The 21,510-nt window shown below is 42.6% G+C and overlaps 8 protein-coding genes across 8 annotated transcripts; 5 read left to right on the top strand and 3 right to left on the bottom strand.

The window, feature by feature from the left end:
* Positions 1–5,013: 5,013 nt before the first annotated feature.
* PHALS_01251 (uncharacterized protein) lies at positions 5,014–5,249 on the top strand (the record flags this gene model as incomplete). Its single annotated transcript, XM_024731083.1, has 2 exons — positions 5,014–5,071; positions 5,146–5,249. The coding sequence occupies 2 exons, from the start codon at positions 5,014–5,016 to the stop codon at positions 5,247–5,249; spliced, it is 162 nt and encodes a 53-aa protein (XP_024581296.1).
* Positions 5,250–7,274: 2,025 nt separating this feature from the next.
* Positions 7,275–7,956, top strand: PHALS_01250 (uncharacterized protein; the record flags this gene model as incomplete). Its single annotated transcript, XM_024731082.1, has 4 exons — positions 7,275–7,332; positions 7,479–7,539; positions 7,597–7,617; positions 7,692–7,956. 4 exons carry the CDS (start codon positions 7,275–7,277, stop codon positions 7,954–7,956), a joined length of 405 nt encoding a protein of 134 aa, XP_024581295.1.
* A 706-nt stretch (positions 7,957–8,662) lies between these two features.
* Positions 8,663–8,941, top strand: PHALS_01249 (uncharacterized protein; the record flags this gene model as incomplete). The annotated part of the gene is made up of 2 exons (XM_024731081.1): positions 8,663–8,806; positions 8,873–8,941. The coding sequence occupies 2 exons, from the start codon at positions 8,663–8,665 to the stop codon at positions 8,939–8,941; spliced, it is 213 nt and encodes a 70-aa protein (XP_024581294.1).
* A 4,033-nt stretch (positions 8,942–12,974) lies between these two features.
* Positions 12,975–14,639, top strand: PHALS_14591 (uncharacterized protein). The gene has a single exon (XM_036407636.1). The coding sequence runs from the start codon at positions 13,776–13,778 to the stop codon at positions 13,971–13,973; it is 198 nt and encodes a 65-aa protein (XP_036263322.1). The 5' UTR covers positions 12,975–13,775; the 3' UTR covers positions 13,974–14,639.
* PHALS_01248 (uncharacterized protein) lies at positions 14,638–16,326 on the bottom strand (the record flags this gene model as incomplete). The annotated part of the gene is made up of 1 exon (XM_024731078.1): positions 14,638–16,326. One exon carries the CDS (start codon positions 16,324–16,326, stop codon positions 14,638–14,640), a length of 1,689 nt encoding a protein of 562 aa, XP_024581292.1.
* Positions 16,327–17,300: 974 nt separating this feature from the next.
* PHALS_01247 (dtdp-glucose-partial) lies at positions 17,301–18,551 on the top strand (the record flags this gene model as incomplete). Its single annotated transcript, XM_024731077.1, has 1 exon — positions 17,301–18,551. One exon carries the CDS (start codon positions 17,301–17,303, stop codon positions 18,549–18,551), a length of 1,251 nt encoding a protein of 416 aa, XP_024581291.1.
* A 129-nt stretch (positions 18,552–18,680) lies between these two features.
* PHALS_01246 (uncharacterized protein) lies at positions 18,681–19,322 on the bottom strand (the record flags this gene model as incomplete). Its single annotated transcript, XM_024731076.1, has 1 exon — positions 18,681–19,322. One exon carries the CDS (start codon positions 19,320–19,322, stop codon positions 18,681–18,683), a length of 642 nt encoding a protein of 213 aa, XP_024581290.1.
* Positions 19,323–19,452: 130 nt separating this feature from the next.
* PHALS_01245 (uncharacterized protein) lies at positions 19,453–21,088 on the bottom strand (the record flags this gene model as incomplete). The annotated part of the gene is made up of 5 exons (XM_024731075.1): positions 19,453–19,760; positions 19,838–19,908; positions 20,780–20,827; positions 20,937–20,976; positions 21,052–21,088. 5 exons carry the CDS (start codon positions 21,086–21,088, stop codon positions 19,453–19,455), a joined length of 504 nt encoding a protein of 167 aa, XP_024581289.1.
* Between the last annotated feature and the right edge of the window lie 422 nt (positions 21,089–21,510).

The raw sequence follows: 21,510 nt of genomic DNA, 5'->3' as shown, positions 1-21,510 counted from the left end.
ATAATTATTCTTGGAGTAAGCGGATTGCGATCCGCTAACTCGTACTTGTTCTAAGTATTGAACGAAAGGTCGGTGACCTAAATTACGCTTCCTCAGGCGTTAAGCTACGGCAGCCCCGTTGCAGGATATTCCAAATGGTGGCACAGTGACCAATTCATCCAATGTAAATTACACAGTATTTTACCAACTTTAGCCAGCTTTAAGTAAGGAAACGCTCGAGGAGGAAGGAAGGGCTAAAGCTCGTCCAATGTAGCTTAGAAGAATAATGTGTACCAGACTAACAGCGGTAACTCAAATGGGATTAGTTCCTGGGTACATACGCTCTCGATTAGCAACTCACAAAACATTTGGTAGCTGAAGCAAGATGAATGTTATGGATCTTCGAATTTAATTCTGTTCCACATAATTTTTCGCTATCAGGGCTGAGAAAGGCGACACGTGGCTCTATTATGCCCACGAATGCCATACCTTCCACTCTTGTACGGCTTGCGTGAGACACCGCACCCCCATGCATACGAGCTTTCGAAACAAACCACCCCGAATGATCATTCAAGCACTCTTTGACTGCTGGAAGCAACGAGCTTGATGTCGTCAAAGGCTTCTTTCTCGCTTGACCATCTCTTCTCCTTCAAGCTCGACACATTCGCTGTCGCGTCCATTGTCCTGTATTCCATTGTTTTGCTCGTACTCTAGCTTATGCGGTACAGCTAAATATGCTCAGCGTTGCCTCATCTAAAGTTGGCTGCAGTCTTGAAAATACTGTGTAATTTACGCTGAATGAATAGATCACTGGTGTTTTTACAAAACGTGTCACGTTCACAGTGTTTCGCCTCTTGGCATATTCCCTGTATCATATTGTGATGTTAGCCGCACATCAGTAAGGAGAGACGGCTTCGTAGTGACATATAGTCAAACGTATATATAGTTCTAGTTTAAATAGAATTTATATATCCTTAGGAAAGCAGAGCGAGCTAATCGTGCTAGTCAATTAAAAGGCTCTTGTTTCCATTTTCGATGTGGCGCACTAGCTCATACACTATACTTCGTAAACGCGGCGTTGGTGTAACGAAGCTTTCTCAGTAAAAGTTACACGGTGTTATATTGCACTTGGTTAATTTTGACGTCGGGTCGTGAAACGAGTTGTAAGGATGGAACACGAAATGTTCCATAGCCTGTTCTCGGAACAATTTAATAGATTAGGTAAATGATGTATATCCTGGGTCCCGACAGGGGCAGGAACTGGCGGTCAAAGGGTTGGAACAGGTAATTACTATCAAGACGGTACTTCCCAGCTTTAAGATTGCACTGGTGCGACACATCAAAATAAAAACGCTCCAATCGGGCACCGGTGGGGTTCTCCTGCTGATATGACGATCCTTTTGTGAAAAGGGATCGGGAAAGAGCTGGTATTTATTGTTCCTCGTGGAGATTGTGGTCAATGAGATTCATCTCTGAAAGAAGCGACTCCTTTAAAACTGATGGTCTTACCGCCTTTATTGTTTATTGGTGTAAACGACTTGGGATTCGGGAAAGTTGTATATGTTGAGGTTTAAAATGAAATACGATCTTATTCTAAGCATGGCGTCACTGGAATGCTACGAGTCATGGGTTGATTGGAAGTAAAGAAAAAAAAGTTGACATGCCGTTTACTTCTGGTGGACGAATGGTGAGTCATAAACCCACCTCGAGAAAAAGACAGAAGCGCATTTGTTACGGGCATGTTGCTGCAGTAACTTCCATCTAAGACGTATGATTGCCCCGAATGGCTAGCATTGGGACTTCGAGTAAGGTTTGGATGGGAGAGGTAGCAATGAACCAAGTCTTAGGATACGATGAAAAAGGCCAAAAAATATATTCAAATCTTCAGAATGTATCTCTATCAAAACAATAAAGGACAACTGACCGTCGTGATCTCTGATGTGTATCATTTATCAAATACTCAAGAACAGCTGTAAGGTATTGTTTAATGTGCAAAGGCTTCAATGAGTAGAGCGACTGATGCCAGATCTGGTGGAGCTGGGCGTCGACTAAATGTCACACTTCAAATAATCGGGCTCTGAATTAAGAAATTTTAAGTATCCTTGTCACGTCGTGGCGGTCCTTCCAACAAAGTGACAAGGATATCGTGTGGAGCAGTGAAGCTCAACGGGTAAATGACAAGAATACTATTAAACTCGTGAAAAGGATGACCGCGGAATCATTGGGAGTTGTAAGTCGCCTTTCCTCCTATATACAGCTAATGCAATCGCTTACACAATTTGTTAGATTCGCGGCAGATGAGGAGCTTAGCTCGTCATCCACTAGAAATGAATTTATCGTTGAGGATACTCGCAGATCAATAGAAAAAGAATTTTAATTCTCAGGAAAACTACAAGTTTTGTCCTAAACACAACCTGGTGATGAAAGATACACCACTCGGGTTACCACCCCGGAGGCAAATGCGTCAAGGATTCAGTTGTATTCTAAAACCAATTTCGCGTCATACAGCAATGGTCTTTTTCAAGGGGACCAGTGGACGTCATTTACGTTTTTACCCGTTCAAAATACAACGATAGTCTAGCATGAGAGAGTAAATGAATATGTAGTCCCGATTCCAGCGAAAATGCGATTCTTAGAGAGTATATGTAGTTGAAGAGCTTATGTGAATTCAAACTTGGTCTTAATGTGCGATTAGATCTAATCCAACCAATACCAAATATATCTTTTTTCTACTATGTTCGACGATAAATAGTAGGAATTGTATGACGTTAGGCTAACAGCTTAGATATCCTATAGGACTCTCATTTAAAGAGTTCCATCGACCTCATCAAAAGCCACGGTAGATAGCACTTTGGTCAATTTCCTTGACCTGGTTAATGGATTCTCTCAACCGCTGATATAAAGCTGCAATGTTACCCTCTCCGCGGTAAAAATTCGGGCTGGAAGCTCTTAGAGAGCCGAATTATTGTACAAGGACTTTTGAATGCACCAGCGAAGTTTAATCATCAGATTACACAGCTGAATATAAATTTGCTCTTATTTTCAAGAAGCTTTTTGTTTATAGCTTTACAAAGCATGAAATGTCGGATGTGAACAGCCACAACAGGCAATTACGTGTAGGAGGGGGTATGTGATGCGCGCATCTAAAATAGTTGCTCGACAATTCAAACAAATGTGACTTTTCCTGTGACAGAATACTTTTTTTTGGGCTGCTTCATTGGAAGATAGGAAATGCCGGAAGACTTTTTTAAGCTTAAAGGGCTTTGTACACCGACCAGTATCTCCACAAGTTAAGTGCAAAATGTGCCAACATGGCGAAAAGTTGTATACCGCCTCCCGCTGATTCCAGCAACTTTTGAAGAGATTGCGTCATGTGTTTTCCCGATTTAAGTTCGTTTGGGCCATTCGTGTGTGACGCTTTAGCCTTTCTTGCAGGCTATATTTTCCTGAGCATATATCAATCAACATTAACAAGTCAATGCTTCAAATTCTTAAGAGGAAAAGTATACTGCTGAGTAAACGCTGAGTATTAAAAAATGATCGCATTTGACGATGCCTTTAAATGGTCTGCAGATTCTGACCGAGTGCTAGCAGTCTCTAAGTACATACTCCATTCTAAGGCCTTCCATATCACCAAATAATGTACCTTTATTGTTATTTTTAAGGGTCTTCCAGACACGATGGTTTTTCTTACTGCTATCAGCAATGTATACCAATCGAATTGATCATCGACAAGTTCAGAATACAGTTGGTCGCTGTGTTGGATCGAAATACGTGGAAAAGGCAGCAAGTTTTGGATCAGTATCTGACGGAGCGCCCAAACAGAACGTCATGGCGCTGAGCAAATTGCTCTCACCCGTTTAAATTTGCGGTATACAAACCCCTGCAGGCTCTTTTTTGACAATGTTTAGCAAACCTCGCTAATCCAATTGACACTGCCACAAAGTGGCTTTGGTCTTAGCGACTCTTCGCAGCAACCCGGCTACACTTTGCTTCAAAATTCAGATAATATTCAAATGCGATTGAGCATTATTTTGCTGATTGCACTGCGTTCGGGATAGGTGCGGGGATTTTTAAAATCAATATGCCGATTTTGCAGAAAAACAAATATGATTATGTTAAGGAAGACATTCCGTTGAAGCTACTGAAGCATCTAGATATGTGGGTTCCGTGGTCCAGACGACTACATTGCGTTTAGGCTATAGAATTACAATCTTGGTCGTAGCATAATGTGATTCAGTTATACCCCTAGCAATTTTCTAAGAAAACCATACACATACTGTGTCCTACGTGTGCTTGCCAATTCGATATGACGATATCGACCTAATGAGAAAATTGAATTGAAGCTTTTTCTTGAGACCCGAGTAGAGATGAGCTACCCTCAGCCCAAAAGGATCTGCATCGCTCAAGATGCCTCAATCCACACAATGTGCTCAACCTTAGGCTTCGCTGTCATGACCCTCAAAAAGCGTCAGCACGCCGCCACAATGAGGAGATATCACGAGAGCTTGCCAATGCTGCCCAATAAGCAAATGATGGCTTTACAGCAAGTAGAAAGTTATTAGGTGAACAGTCACAGCAGTACAATTACCAGAACCTGTTGAGTTGGGGAGATTGTACTTGCTTCAATAACTAATGAAAGTGTGAGGCCCCATTTCTGCGGATTGAAAATGGCGCCAGTGGCATGTACGACTTAACGTAGTTTCTCTAAGACCCCAGGGGATTAAACGCGGCCAATTAGCGCAGCGCATCCGGTTCGCCTCGGAGTTGAATCGGGTCATATTACAAACTAAAGACTCGGTCAATAGAGTACAAGTCGGCTCATCGGAATGAACCGGGAACGATCAAAAGTGAAAGCGAGTGCCCGCCTCAACATCGACGTCGCGTTTTGAGCTTTACAAAGTCTAGCATTAGAGATAGTTCCCGTCCAAGTCTGCCTTTTGATCTTCCCAGTCTTCAAACGCATATCTTACAACGACTTTCATCTTAGTCGCCGACTATTATATTCACATTGTGAGTAGGTCACAAACAGAGATGAGCGTTGACGTTGTCAACAATGAAGCCACAGAGAGTCTTTCAATCGAAAATTACAGTAGACTATGCAGTTTTGGGGGATGCGATCTCGTGCTCCTGAATTTTGTGAGTCATTTTTACTATTCTCACCAGCGATATCTCGTCTTAAAGGCTTGTATGGAACTGGCCACACTTCGGCCACAGTGGTCGCGCAGATTTTGCTGGCTAGACGTGTTATGTGTCAGAATAAGAGCTAAGGAAGGCAGATCGGCGCGGTGAATGGTTGTCGGGTTTGCATCAAAATTTTTGCAGTGCAGAAACAGGAGCTTTTGTAGCAAAATTGGCTGTTATATGCTTACAGGGGTGAAATTATGGTTGGAGCAAAAGTGATCAATGACCAGGACATTCTCCGGCCAAAAAAACTGTTTCACGTATAATCCGCGAATATGATAGTCTGTGATCGGAATAACAGCACCATAGTGTACATACGTATTACGCTCTTATCGCGACTAAGAGCAGATTTCAATGATACATTATCACGATAAGAGTTTCCTGGAACTGGTGAGAGTGATGGAACTTGGACAGAAAAGATACGTGAGGCTCTTAACCTGCCAGCCTCATGCTGTGCATTACTGTTAGTACGTGCTGATCGCAAACAATACCTCAAACACAATACACACTCGAGAGTGGCAAAGAGCATTCCCTGATGTGGAAGAAGATAGATAGTTCTGACTTGAAGAAAAACAGAAGGGCTTGACATCTCAAAGAAACGTTTAACGGAAAGAAATGAATTAATAGCTCCTAGCTACATGCATAAGACCTCATGGAATCCTAGAGCTTTTAATAATAAAGCCGTGGGCTCCTAATTTATAAAATAAGAGTGTACTGAGGTTGGACCTCAGCTTAAACTTATATTAGACATTGGGTTCAAGGATCTTGAACATTTAAAAGCTTGAACTTTAGCATTCGTGGGAAATTCCTTATAGAAGGGACCAGCTTACGCTAACCACTTCGAATGACAGGGACACGTTGGTCTCGTCACGACTACAGATCCTCAAGTAGGAGCCAGCATTCTGTATCACACCGAACGTTTTTGACTTTCTATATAAGATGCCACGTATGCATTCGGGGGTGCACCATAGTGTAACTTTCCTTTATTTATTCCCGCAGCGCATGCAAGAGGTACCTTCATGCAATGGCTAGTGTAGCTCGTGGCAATTACAGTTCTTCAAGCGATATGATAAATAGACAACTTTTCGGTATCCCTAAGGCTTGTTCTAATAATTCGACTGTCACTCTTACTTAAGGCAAAAAGCGTGTTTTGCTACCTGAACGATCATTTTGGGCTCATTGATGGCGGCCGAGAAATCTATTTTCAAGGCGTAATTAATGTTCACCCTGAAAGTCAAAGCTTCCCGTGTGCGGGGTGCTGGACAAATCCATAGCTGACGATTTTGCTTTCGAAATTATGTATGAAAAGGTCTACAGGCAATTCATGGAGATATCGAAGCCATATTGAGCAAGGCTTACGGACGTGGCGTGACTTGGCCAGTAACTTAGCACAAAATGTGTCGGTATGGCACGATTTATACCAAATTTTTCAGAAAGGTTGTCAAATCGTAGTGTGGAGCATGCAACCACCGTAACGCCCGAGCCAACCGATACGCAGCGGATTCATCAGCACATTTTACCGGGGGGGTGCAGAGCGAGAAACGCTGTAAAGAAGTACAAAACTCTCGCAGCTTTTCTAGGATAGAAACTCTTTGAAGATTAATTCAGCTAAACTAATGCTGGATATATATATGCATTCGTTTTAATATATTTGATGGAGAAATGTACCAATTGACGTCTTCTTTACATAGTCCATCAAAAGCAGAACGTTGGTAGCTTTAGAATGTGAACACTTGTGCAAAAGGGTAATAAATACTTTCACCAAATATTCTTCTTGCTTCATAATACCCGAACCGAATAAAAATACGCTGGCGCTCCCACGTATTTTGTCTTCGTAAGACATCGCGCGCAAAAAACGCTCAACAAGTACCTTCAGCGTTGGATAGATAAATTTCCACTTACACCTAAAACAGTGCCTAATCCAACGAGCACTTTTAATTCAGGAGCCCTAAATACCTATTCTTTTCTAGATCCGCGATCGTCTTGCTCCACGCAGGTGACAACCCTAAAATAATTCCTGAGAGGAGTTCATCTGGTGAGGGAGGGAAGGGGTCTCTTTGCCCTTGATCTGACGCCCCGCCTTTATCAAGAATAAATCTGAGCTGTTCGCTATGCGTATTCTACGCTTATTCTTTCATCGAAACAAATTGCGCGCACTTTATCCGCACAGTATGTCGTGATTAAGGATATATCCATCTGATATTTCTTGACGTGCTGAGATCGGGGCGTTACATGCCTTTGCATGTGGAGTTTTAGCTCAAAGGTAGACTAAAACAATCACATAACTAATATTCTGCATGTGTTTCTGATCCCAGAGATCATCAATCCGCAAAGCTTGAAACAGCAGTCGGAGTATATCTGCATCATTATGCTTTGGTAAATGGACGCTTGCGAACGTGCCTAAATGTTATCGCACTTAATTTGCGAACTAAGTGCGCAAGTCGCACAACATCGGTAAAGACATATTTTGTGGTATACATTTTTTGTAGACCAGTAAAGACATATTTTGTGGTATACATTTTTTGTAGACCAGATGCTCGACCAAAGATTCGTTTAATGCTTCGCTTTGTGGAAAAAGTAACACGACGTGAATGCTGTAAAGGAAAAACATCAATTTCAGTGCTTGCTTCTACAGGACCAGCACATCCTTGCGAATTCGAGTATGGAGCATTAGAACAAAACGAGATTTGCATGTTAATGGAGAGCGTGATGTGCTGGGTGACATTATTCGTTCTCCAAGGGAGAAAAGAGAAGTTTGACCATGCGGTTCTATTCTTACTCCAAGGAAAATAAAACAAATTATTCAAGAAAAGTTGTACTAGGTCATATAGTCGATGACACCAGGTCAAACTTTCCACTGTGATACTTCAGAATTCTTTGAGTCTTCAAGGTAACGATAACTCTCCATGTTATATTTATATGTGATCCGTCTGCCTCTAGTATGGCATGTGCATATACACATGTTGGATCTCATCCAGCGCGTTGTACACACGGCACATGATACTCTACATCATTTAAAAATCCAGTCGTTTTCACACAGCGTTAAGGGCTCATTTACGAGACATGGACTTTTTAAGCAGCCACTTTGTGGTGGTCTCACAAGAACGAGGGGGTCGGCCTAACAATTTTTTTAAAAATGGGAAAACGCGTTAAGACATGCACTGCTTCTTTGATTGCAAACTTAATGAATAAGAAGAAGTCACTTTAGCACCGTACTTTCTCGGCTCGAATACGTCTCACGCGGTAAAGGTATTTTACTTGGTCATCTACCTGTGGATATTCAGCAGTGGGTCTGCTCAATCTAGTGCTTCTCACCTTGAACGAAGTGTGCCAAAACATTGCTCGCCCGCGAATCTTTATCGGACGCAAAAGCCACTGGTGAAACACTTTACAAACGACTTTGTTAATGAATAAGTTGGCTGTGAGTTAACCGGTAACAGCTGCGAGTTCTGTCAGAGTGTCCACGAGGACCACTATTTCTGCATCACCGAAGGTCTTAATGGGAAGACCGAATTTAGAGCCCATACTTGTGGACTCAAACCCTCTGCTGGAACCAGCAGGCTACGGTGCAGGAGCTAGCTCCTTCACACGTGACCCAGTTGCGGACATTCGTGCGTACTCGCCAGTACAACCTGGACCGCCAGTACGTAGCGTACACGAAGCAGTATGTCTTTTTTATCCGAGGTGGCCACCCAAAAGGATTCTACAGCGTTTGTGCTGGGTTCTTTTTCAAGAATTTAGACCCACTGAGCTTCAAGTGAAAAAAGCTGTAATATAGATGCAGGACGTGAAATGAAGAATAGCGGTAATAAAGTGTCATTAGATGCTGCGGTAGAAATGCGTCTGAATAAACAAAGTCATAGCTCACCAAAGCTCTACGTAGTCCAACAAATACTGCTTCTGGTTCGTACGCTGCTCTTATCGCCGTATGTTTATACCATCATCATCGTGATTTGCACAAAAAAATGTTTTTGGGCAGCGCAAAATTATTTCCGCCATTAGATTAGGTCGATCCGGCCTATTTACTCGACGGTGGGCTCAACGAAGAAGGATAACCATCTTGCTATCATCTATTAGATTCGGTGACGTCGCCTCTGCGAGCAACAAAGCACCATCTTAAGGAATTACAAACAGCTTTGAGTTAGCAGATGTAGCCCGAACTTATAGTATTTTACAGGTAGCCCCTTTTCCAGAGCTGAGTAGTTCTCCTCTGTCGGTTTAGGCTAGAGACACAACGCGGTTATGTGCGCATATCCATTACACGTCGCATACCCGTACTACACAAATGGGCATACATTCCTGGTATCACAGCTTTAAAAGACAACCCTTTTGTCGCGAGTCAGCAACTAAATAATCTCCATTGGTCTTGATCATTGCGAGATCTTTTCAGGGAACTTTCTTCGATAAACAGCTCAGAAATGGGACCCGTCGGCGCCATTACATACTTCAATTACCCGAATACGGCTTGGAAGAGCATAAATTTGATGTTCACATGTGACGCCTCGTGCTCTGGACGACTATAAACAAAAAATTGATATCGACAATATGATTTCGAATCAGCAGCGTCACCAGACGGATGAGAGTCTCTGGTTAGCTAAACACTGCGTACTAAATACCCATTCTCTCGGAGCGTATGCCTCTCGAAATACACATTGCTGTATGAGATTTATCATGCAATTCATTAGCACTTAATATCGATTACTAACTAGACCAAAAGCACTGCTCCTCAAAATTGGCTCTAGCTTGTTATTCGCGTGCAAACGAAATTTTGCTATTAGCTTCCAAAGACTGTTTAAATTTTTTTCCCTATAGTGAATAGATTCATGTTCGAGCGCTTCATGAAATCGGTGTCGTGATTCAGCTGGAGTGGTAAAATAGCAGAATGTTCTTTGCGTTATCGTCGAACTATATTTAAAGTTATGCGTATTTTCTTTCTGTGAGCAATTGTAAGGGATCTAGCGCATAGAGAAGCATTTGGTCTTTAAGACGGCAAACATGACATGTATAGATAGGTGAACAAGATTAAAAATGCTTTGTCGCTTACAACGAATCACGTGTGTTTGTCCGCATCAGGTATCCGCTTGTTGCTTTTCAATATTCAGCTTCTAGCCATATCTTCGCACACTCAGCTCACGAAAGGAAAAGAAAATGTGTGTGGCTTAGAGAATAATATAACTTGCCCTGTGATTTTAACGCATATTCAATTTCTGGGAGGTATCCTGCATCGCAGGATCAACGCATTTTGTCAGACCATTGGTCAGTAGATGATTTGCAGTAGATATGCCATATCTGGTGCCAAGCATCTTAAACAAAGTTTGTCAGAACTCCGTCGTGATGCGTGGATCCAGATCCGACAGAATGCTACCATCGAGCCACGCTGGCAAGACAATTTGTCGAGAGAGAGATCAGCTATATCATCATGGCCACGATTTGCTGATAGCAGCAGGACGAGCAACCTCACGCAAAGATTGACAGAAAATACAATATTGGTATCAGCGGATGCACCTCATGAAGGCCGTAATTTTTCTAACATAAGCACGGTCAATTCTCTACCGGAACCGATAGGCTCGCTGAATGAGCTGCAGAACGCATGAATACTTTTGATGAGTTGACACATTTCGCACTCGCATACCGTTGTGCTTATCCACTTATATATGTTGTATGTCGAATTTATAGCTATCTGTCACTTAGCCTTACGTTTGTTGGCATATTTTCACGTGTGCACACATGTGCTTATCCGTATAATCCTGTTGGTGGGATCGTATATGATACTGATCAGCATTACTTATCGTTTTTGGAGCGATCACATAAGGGTGCTTTGCGCTTAAGATAGTGATTTTGTACTTGATGTCCTATCCATCAGGGACCTCCACACGAGATGAAATAACACAAATCGGTGCGAACGTGTAGTTGCGCGATCATTCATAGCGGGATCTGAGCTCTCGAACACTTTGCCTTACAAGGCATTCAGCAACATCACGCATGTTGCGTCAGGTCTATATGTTGTAGGTATCACCGCATTCATTGATGATATCATCATCGTGATAAGTGATGAAGCATAGTCGGGGAGAGTAAGAGTATCTTTCGCTAACGATAAGAATGAAATTTTATTGTGCATCGACGAGTTAGGAGCAGTGCCCGATTGGTGGCGAGACTTCGTGCACATTGTGGTGATGATATGCATTGAAATCAAAAGATCGGTACGTAAAAATCTGACCATATTTCTCATGAACCTCTCTCAAATAGGTCAAGGGGCTATTCTGTATCACATTTTTCTAAAAGTGGCGCTTTCGACAGATTCATAGCTACAATAAGCTTATTGATATCATGTTCAGCTAAGATTCTGCCGCTAGCCTAAAAAAACACTAAGTGAGATAAATAATTGTTTCTCCAACCCGCTTTGAACACTGCATGCAAAAATTCGTCACCGACATCGCTTTGTTATGTGGGAAAGCTTACTCGACATGTGACACAGTTTTTGGTTGGCACGACGAACAGATCACAGACGGACTCATCAGTGACGGATGGAGATCTCAGCTCTTCTGTCGGTACAAATCCTACCCTTTTGTTGACTCTACTATCTACAATTCGTAGCACACACATTCTAAAGAGATTTCATCCAGCAAGAAAATATATTATACCAGAGGTAACGAGGGGGGACTCATGGCTAAAAACTCAATTACCTTCCGGCTAACGAGCGAATAATGTAATTCAACCCTGACCGAAGCCGCTTCAGCGCTTCACATTGTGGGCCCGTCACAGCATGTCAAGGATAGGTCAAATTCAAAGCGTCCTCCTTTAACTCCACAGGCCCAGGCAGGAGACTATGATATTGAGGCGTTAAACTTAAACCAATAGCTTCATCTGCTCCTTGCCGTAGCACCAGAGATACACTCAAAAGGCGTGCCACTTAATCGCCAGTAACCGTCCCATCATGAAACCTCAGTTACTTCCGCTTCTTCCTTCCTAGCTATTTCAAGGCACCTCACAATATATTTACTGACAAATTTGACCAATCCCCTGGTCTACATGGAAGCTGTTGCAGCTATGCGCTCGTGTCAAGAGCGCTTTTGTTTCCTGGAAGAGGTGAGTTCATTACTTGCCAATGGCCCACATGGAGATAAGCGCGTGACACCGATAAATGTCAAAATTCTGTCAAACCATGGGATTATGGCGCTTAAGCAATACCTGAAATATGATCGTATCTCGATCTAACAGCCTTCCAAGCTGTCAAAGTACATTACTCAATGGCTCGACCAAACATTCGACAATTTATCAGCCCCTTATCGAGACGCATATAACCCTATTTGGGTCTGAAATTCCTGAACACAGTGTCTATTATTCTCGCGTCAAAAATTGCACGACGTCCCAATCCATCAGAACCTTTCACGCTTTTACAAGGTCTGGAGGCTAGGAAGAATATATACAAACTTCAACTTTAGCCCCCATCCTCTGAGAAAGGGTTTCTGACCACAAAATTCGCTGCTTTTTCAGCTGGCCGTCTAGAGCCTATGGAAACTTGATGTCTTGTCCAGCTTGCGTGGAAGCTTAACGCTTCGTATCTCTAAGCTGAGAGTGCAAAGTGCACTCAAAGCGCAAATGTTTAGTACGACCACAGGTGACACATTTGCGAGCGAAGCAGAGCTGTTCAGCAGCTGAGAGACTTCTCGCTAATTCCTCACCATGGTTGCGTAAATTGCCTCGAACACAGTCGTAGAGCTTGCATTGTCAGCACTTCCATCCGACCCTCGTGGCGAGGAAGCAGTGCTACGCATTGATTGCGACCCGACTACTTTCTCGAATCGTACAATAGTTTAAAATGTTTAAGAAATAAGTACATATAATTGGTTCAGAGAGCCTTTTGCTTTTTCAAGCGTTGTATAAATGTGAAGACTGACACAACTTATCACATTTCTTACCACATTTCATGATGAAGCTGTCTATTTTACTAAGCGTGTAGCTAGAAGCCCGTGGATCCCTCCTTTCCTGAGTTTCATCTCCTTCAAAAAATCCAATTGCGCAAATGTGCAAAAGTGTCGTCGTGATGTCAGTCTTGACGGTAACAAGGTCTTGTTTTTCCCCAGAGTGCACACCTAATAACGCTGCAAGAGAATACCTCATAAACGTACACCACTTGTATGTATCCAGCTTTCATTGCTGTCTGCAGGAGCACGAAGCCATAAAAACGAAGACGACACAATGATGCTCCGACAGCGACATGGCCACCTTTCCATTCTGACATCCGTTTACCCATGTAAGAATAAGCCGACGTGTAGAGGTTGAAAATGAAAAGAAAGAAGAAAAACTACCGTCATCATTACTCCAGCCGTTATTTTCTTTATGACACTCAAATACTGGCTCGTTATCCACAACAAGATATGGAACGACACTTAATTCTTATCGAGCAAATCCCAGTTATAGACTATTATGCAGTAACTCGACATATGCTCGCGATGATGACTGACGAGGTTTGTGACAGCGAAATAGTCCACACTTTTGTAGATACGACCAATGTGCGAGTTGATGCGCTTGACGCTGTTAATACAATGTTGTTCCAGATTTGCAAAAATAGAATAATGAATCTTAGACGCAAGACCTCAAAGCTTTTGTAGATGTTGACCATTCAAAAAGAAGTTTTCCGAAGCAGCAACTTTCATTTTGACGAGCGGTCAACTGACTTAAAACAACGTTCGGCATCTCTCCCCACGCAGTATACAGCCGAATATCGCACACGCCAGGTTGTCTTGCGCACGGTTCATCAGCCCAACAATTATATATACCCTTTGATAGAATTCTTTGCTTTAAAATAGGCTGCACCAGCGGTATTGGTGTAAAAGCGGTCAGATAATCGAAACTTTGATTTCGTTTTAGGATCCGACCTCAAAACGATCCCGCCGAGTAGTTGATGAAATTCATTGGTTTCGGAATGGCTGGGCCTACGACGAGAAGAGTTCTAATTTTAGTGAAGCGAGATGTGTTCTCCATATCGTTACCAAAACAAACTTTGGCTATCGATCGGGACCTCATGCGTTCACCGTTACTAACATCCCGTAAAATGTGTCTTCCAGCATCAAAGTCTGCACATTCATCATATTCAAAGTTTTCATTTGATTCGCAACGATGCAATTTCTCACTTCACTTCCGTTTGATCTTCCGGACGTTCATTGAAGCACAGGTCGGCGGGTTTAAACGTCTGTCAAACCTGACCATGTCAAAAATAGGGGTCTATGATACCCAGGTTCCTTAGACGTCACAGTAGAGTTCATGATCTAATATATATTAGTCGTGAGACTTTAGTAAGCCGGTACCTTGCGCGACTACGCTCTGCTGTTGTTGTAAGCAGGTGACAGTTGATGCAGCCATGTAATCACTTCGGTGTGACTTGAAAAACGACCAAAACACACGAACACTTCTTTAAGCAATCGTAAAATGATCGTGGTCACCGATAACGCAAGACAAACTGGATTGAACTCGTCACGCAATACTACTTGCCATAGGTTCTTTGCTCTTCTTTTGAATTCCGGCACTCTGCGATTCCAAGACACGAACTTTTTCGGACAATCGCTTAACTTTGTCTTCAGCAGCCGAATAATACCGCTGGATAAACATTTGTAGCGCTTCTTTTTCCGCCACTTGAGCCACTAGCATGCTATCAGTGTCTGAATGTCTCCCAATATTTTCGTTCGATGGCTGACCAACACTTTGATGCTCATTCAGCGCCTTAAAAGCTGCTAGCTCGGTCTTTAATTTACTAGTTAACGATCTCTGCTGGATTTCCATTTCACGAATTTCTGCACACTGTCTACGTAAAGTAATTAGCTCATTTCTCATCGTATTTGTTTCACGGAGTTGAACAGCCTTCTCTCTTTCCAGCTGGGCGAGCTGTATTTGAAGTTCCTCTCGTTGCATTTGGAGTACTCGCACTTCGTTTTGTGCACTTTCCAGCTCATGTTGAATTTCTTCTAATCGCATAGTCTTTTCTGATACAGAATCCATTGCCGAGCTAAACTTAGTGTAAAGTATCTTGAGTTCATCTTTTCTTTGCTGGTGCTTCTCCATCTCCATTTTTGCAGTCTTCAAAACCGCAGTCATATCTGTTTCTCTAGTTTCAATGCTTTGCAAAAGTCCCTGCAGCTTCTTCGTCTTCTCCTCATACACCAATCTCTGCTGCTTAATTTGATCCTCACTGTTGTCTAGTTTCTCACTAAGCTCCCATGTTTTCTCACGCAATTTGTCATTATGTTGCTTCCATGTCGCAATCTCGTCCTTCATACTGTCTATCTCCATACACTTTGTCTTCAATTTGTTCTTCAAACATTGCACCTCTTCACTTAATCGCGTGTTATCTACCACCAGTGCGTCAAACACCTCTTGTGACACACCATGACTCAAGTGATCAATTTCGATCTGATCTGCTCGTAACGACGCCAATTCGGACTCTTTTTCTCTTTCGACTGTTCGCTTTTGTGCCAACTGCGTCTCGAGTTCAACAACTCGATCATCCATCAATTGCTTCTCCATCGCCTCAAAGACCTCAATATTCTGGATGTTTGTACGACTCTCTTCGAGACATTTTACAGTGTCATTTTGAACCCAAATCGCCCACTGCAGCAGCTCCTGTGACTTCTCGTTTTCGTTCTTGAGAGACTCCATTTCCACAAACGTTACAATATCATTTAGCGCAATTTCCACCTGCTGAGCCTCCATATATTCTACTTTTGCTTCCATTTCCGTACTCAAGGTGCTTAACTTTGTCTGCCAAAGCTCACAAATTTGCTGAAACTTGTCTACCTCTACAATAGTCTGCTTGGAAATTGTTACCGAATGCTTATCCTTTTTACACTCCTGTGGGTCATTGCGTAGCTTCTGCTTAAAGTTGCGGCGCTGGACCTCCATCTTCCTTTCTCTTTCTCGAGACACACAAATTACGTTATCCTGCCTCTTTGCGAGGTTGCGTTTTGCATGCGTTACTCGCTCGACCAACGCGTTCTTGTTTTGCTTTACAGCTTTACGATCTGCTTGGTTCTCGTCATGCAGCTTTTGCACCTCGATTTCCGTCCTTCCATCTAGCTTATCGTCGCCAACCATGAAAATTCGCGCCTTCTTTTGGATTTTAGGCGGAGCATTTGCGGGAGAGCGTGACCGCTTCGACAGGATCTCCATTTCGGGCCTTAATTTGATAGGATGAAGAAAATTAAGGTTTGAGATTGAATTTAAAACTCGTATTTTTATATTTATTAAATTCGAGAAATCCGGATGCCTGGATTTGATACCGAGTTATAGAATGAAATGTATTCAGCACCTTTTCTTAAATTTATTGCTAGATTGATCATCCAGAACATCCAATTCCTAAATGACAAGTCTCGAGTTTGTTGTATTTAAAAAAGAGCATTTGCGATGATGGAACAGGTGGTCGTAATCAGGGTTTTGAAATAGATCAGAGATGACAGCCAAAATGTGTCATCTTCTATTATTGACATTACCTAAATGGTGAGTTTTATTTTTAAACGGAATATTAGAAAATGAAATATTGACGTGTGCTATTTTCCCGAGGAAAAGATGATTTATTAGTCTGATTAAGTGGATCATTGAAAATTGAGCGACATTTTCTCAAGGAAATTCGCTAAGAATCAACCGCGATGGTGGCAGCAACTACGTACATATGTACACCGCAGACCATCGCAGGACTGCAATTAGCTCAAATCCACTTCGACAGTATCTGAAACATTTTTGCATACGATCATTTCCACTAATGGGTATAATAAATAAAATGCTAGTCGGGGTGATTTATGGAGTTAGGTGTATTCTAACTCTCAGTTCGGCAAATACAGCATCAAGAGCGCCTTGTCCTTCAATTGTCCTGAGCCTAGTAGATTGCCTACTGGTAGCTACAAGTAGCGATAACAAAGCCGCAGAACTTCATGCATCCACGGCACGACCACACAAAAGTGATTGAAAGAGAAACAGCTATTTGACGAAAATAAATAAGTTTACTGTACTGTACCGGTAATTATCTGCTTTGTACTGTTTTAAGTTACGATAATGTTTTGTACACAAATACCATAACCGGGCACATAAAGTCAATCGGTTACTCTTATTGTTTGCACGGGTTTTTCCCAAAAGAACACAGTTTTGATATGAAATCTATAGCACAGACCACTTCGGTGTCCATTGCGCACTACACAAAGCGCATCCTCGTGACGGGCGGTGCAGGATTTATCGGGTCGCACGTAGTCATTTACCTGGTAAAGCACTACCCTCAGTACTATATTGTAAACCTCGACTCTCTTGAGTATTGCTCCTGTGTACGCAACGTACACACAGCTATAACGACTTGTAACCACGAGCAGAATGTACATGCACAAAATATAAGTGCCGGATGCGTCAAAGTGCCGCATGAGCATCTTTCAAAAAACGAGGATGGTGAGGTTGATGTAAGTCAGCTAAGCTTTTGCGAGCCTGGCAACGAATATGTCAGCAACGAATTCTTGGCAACATTGCCCTCAAACTACAAGTTCATACATGGTGATATTAGTAGCGCAGATCTCGTTGGTTATGTCTTAAAGACCGAGTGCATTGACACAATCATGCACTTTGCCGCAGAGTCTCACGTGGATCATTCTTTTGGCAATTCAATTGAGTTCAGCAAAACGAATATTCTGGGTACTCACGTACTACTTGAGGCGGCCAGACTACATCGTATCAACAGATTTATTCACGTGAGTACAGACGAGGTCTACGGTGAAGTGAAAGAATGCTCTAAGCCAATGTCCGAAGAGCATGTGCTGGAACTCACAAACCCATACGCAGCCACAAAAGCTGGTGCAGAATTTCTTGTCAAGAGTTATCATCGTTCATTTGGTCTTCCAACCATTATTACGAGGAGCAACAACGTGTTTGGACCCCACCAATACCCGGAAAAGCTTATTCCAAAATTTATAAATCAGATTTTGCGCGATCGACCAGTGACCGTCCATGGCGACGGAATGCACACGCGCAATTATCTCTACATTTCGGATGTTGTGGATGCATTTGACCTTATTTTGCACAAAGGGAAAGTGGGAGAAGTCTATAACATTGGCGGCAAGAACGAAGTTTCCAACAAAAATGTAGCCATGGATCTACTAGCGTTGATCAAGCCGCAGCTTCTTGACCACGAGAAAATAAAATTCATCACACATGTTTCGGACCGACCATTTAACGATCAAAGGTATGTCATCGATGCCAGCAAGATCTCTCGGCTGGGTTGGACAGAAAAAGTCACCTGGCAAGCAGGACTACGCAAAACTGTTGATTGGTTTCGTCGCCATGGACACCGCTTTGATAACATCGATCATGCTCTTGAGGCCCATCCAGTCAATTTCAAAAAGACGTTCAAGATATTTTAGACTTTCAAGAAATACTTGTATAGTGGTTTAATGTATACGTTCAAGCACAAGCCAAATAATCAGGTATTGCTGCTCAGAAGAAGATGTTTTAAGTTAGAGAGAATATATTACACTGGTACAATGAGAGCCTCAACAGTGAAGTGCTCTATTGCTTACTGAAATGTCTAAGGGATGCTCATAGTCTCCGTGTGTCGGAAACGAAAATGAACTATTTTCTCGCGCTTGATACGCTTGATAAGGAATATGGTGCGCTTGGTAGGCTTTGTGCAGGTAATAGAGACTATCACGACTTTGACGCGAAGGTGGCACCCCATGCAAGCTCCGTGAGGACCAAGAATTTTGCGATAAATTTGCTTGAGTAGACGAGTGGTAGCTCGAGTCAATCGTTCGTGGTGAAAATGACGACATAAGCGTGATATCCCACTTCATCCGATCTGAATGATACCGACGATGATGCGCACACCAAACGCAGCCCGGTGACGAGCACTCAACAAACTCGATTATCGATTGATTGGCTATCACAACCATTCGCTTGGACTCGCGCTGTTCCACGCGCCGCATAATGTACAGAAAGGCAACGCTTAGTAAAAGCCCTGGTATATAGTACTTGATGATGCAGAAACCTTCAAAACTCAGAGTCCTCCACGACTCGGTTGGGTTTGAGATAATAATGGGCACGTCCATGATGATCTGAAGTGTCATTGACGCTGTTAAGAGTGCCATGAGAAAAGTCATCTGTATCACAGACTTTTTCCTCATGTTATCGGTCATGGCAGCCGACATCAATCGCTTTCTCAGCTGTATAGCGACGCAACATGCCACCAAGACATCATTTGTCAGCGTTATAATATTGATGGTCCGATGCGTCATCAACAATGTGTACGCATCATCTGAATAGCTCTCAATGCCGTTTGGAGTGCTCAATCCGTGCTTTATCACATGAATACATATGACCGACGTCCATAATAAATGTATTAAATGGAGAAACACGAGTGGATGTAATATTGTCCATTGCTTGGACCTCTGTAATTCTCGGGTCGTCACTCGGCCTGCTCTCACGGCGCTTGACCACTGGAAGATAATCGCTGCCGTACACAACAAAACCATTGTATTGGACCACCACAAACACGCCAAACCAATAGCCAAGATAGACGAATGACACATTCCTAACCAGAAAACCAGACGCAGTATACACGAAAGTAGCAACACCTAAGTCACGATAAGATATTCGAGTAGAATACACAGTAAGTCTTTTTGTCTAGGACGAGAATTCCATTTAAACGTACAATGTGGAGTGTAATTCGGCGTAGGTGTGAGCTCCAGTAAATTTGGTGGAAAGTACGCCATAGAATCACACCTATTAGTACAGATTCCAATAACAGGAGCGGCAATAGCGTCCAACTGGTACAACGCAGCGTTGACGCTTGGTCCAGCCACACCATGTGCACCGTCGATGAATTCTAATTTGTGAGACCAAGAGCGATTGGAACAAATCTGTCTTGTCTGCTAAAGGTCTACGCGATTGTTTAATGTGCGACTTCCCTGCGACAAGAAGATGGGGGCTGGGCGACAGCACGATTTGAAGCAAGAAGTTTGACTTGACTTGACAGGATTCACGACTGTCGTGAAATAGACCACCTCAGAAAAGGAAGCGACGGCTCGCGCGATAGTGTGAGTAGATATTCACACAGCTTAAACGTTTCGTAATACTGTAAAGAAACCTTGATGGCAATCGCGCTAGCCTTTCGTCCGTAATGTTTAGTCTACTCGTTTCGTTTTATCGAAAGGTTTGACTGCTCAAGTCGTATTATATCGATACGATATCAATCTCGTTGTATGGACGCACAACTGATAAAAAGCAATAGCTTCTATGTTCTTTCGCCACCATGTCCTTACAATTATGTACCTGACAACTCTACGAGAGGGCGACGATGTGGTTCAGAAACACTGAAGCGGCGACATGAAGTTGCAAAGGTCTTAGCTACCATATAGCCTTTGCATTTTGATGATTCGCTTGAATCTGATATGAAGCAATACGTCATTTTCAAGCCTCTTTGTTTTGATAGTACACAGGAATGTCTCCAATACTTCAAGAGTAAGCCAGATCACTCAGGCTTACTAAAAACTCGAGCGTTTTTTGACTCACCCAATCCTGTGCTGCTTTCTACCCAAGAATTCAATTGTATAAAGCCCATGTCCCCCCCTCCCGCACCTTCGTTCATGTATACCGCTTTCCAAGCACCTTTCTCACTCCCCAATTAAACAGTACGTAAAATCTTACACATCATTGTTTGAATGAAAGCACAACATTATCAGAACTCAGATGATGCAGATGGCTGCAAAACACAACACACTACAAAACACAATACAGTAGATTGTTCCTACCGATAAGCTGAACCCTCATTTTGGCTATGGTCGTACAGATCTACGTCGACATCCACAATTCTGAGCAGGAGTAGGAAACTTGCTTTTGGAGCGTGAAGCAACAATGCTAACGCACCAGCTGATTTTTTAAAGGTCACAATCAGAATTCGCATAGATCAAATAGCCTCGATTTTCGGCGATTTGTCGCAAACACGTCGCTAATGGAACGATCGAAAAGACCGCTTGAAATTCCAAACGCTAGCAAGGGTCTCATTTGTCAAATACGATGGGTATGATAGACGGAAAATTGGTGGGGACATGGGTTTCGGCTGCTCAAGAATTTATCTGTAAAAGAAACAGGTAAAGTAATGGACGGCTTGATTCCGTCCAGATCGTTCTGGCGCTAAAGATTGACATGGCTTAGTCAAAATGGTTGAGTAGAGATATAATTAGCTTTTGCGCGATCGTAAAGCAGCTGAGAATTATACACTACGTAAACTCTAAAAAGCCCGACGAAAAAATCTATTTCACGATTTGTTTATTACCGATGAAGCGATTGAGGGCAACAAGAAAAGAAAGATAGATAATGTTCGCA

This window comes from Plasmopara halstedii (assembly GCF_900000015.1).
Source record: "Plasmopara halstedii genome assembly, contig: Scaffold_1343, whole genome shotgun sequence".
NCBI lineage: Eukaryota > Oomycota > Peronosporomycetes > Peronosporales > Peronosporaceae > Plasmopara > Plasmopara halstedii.
The sequence above is the reverse complement of the archived record's forward strand: the minus strand, read 5'-3'. Positions and strand labels throughout refer to the sequence as shown.

What these genes read in the sequence shown, in the direction of transcription:
- PHALS_14591 (XM_036407636.1), top strand. Translation starts at nt 13,776, where the DNA reads ATGTTGACCATTCAAAAAGAAGTTTTCCGAAGCAGCAACTTTCATTTT.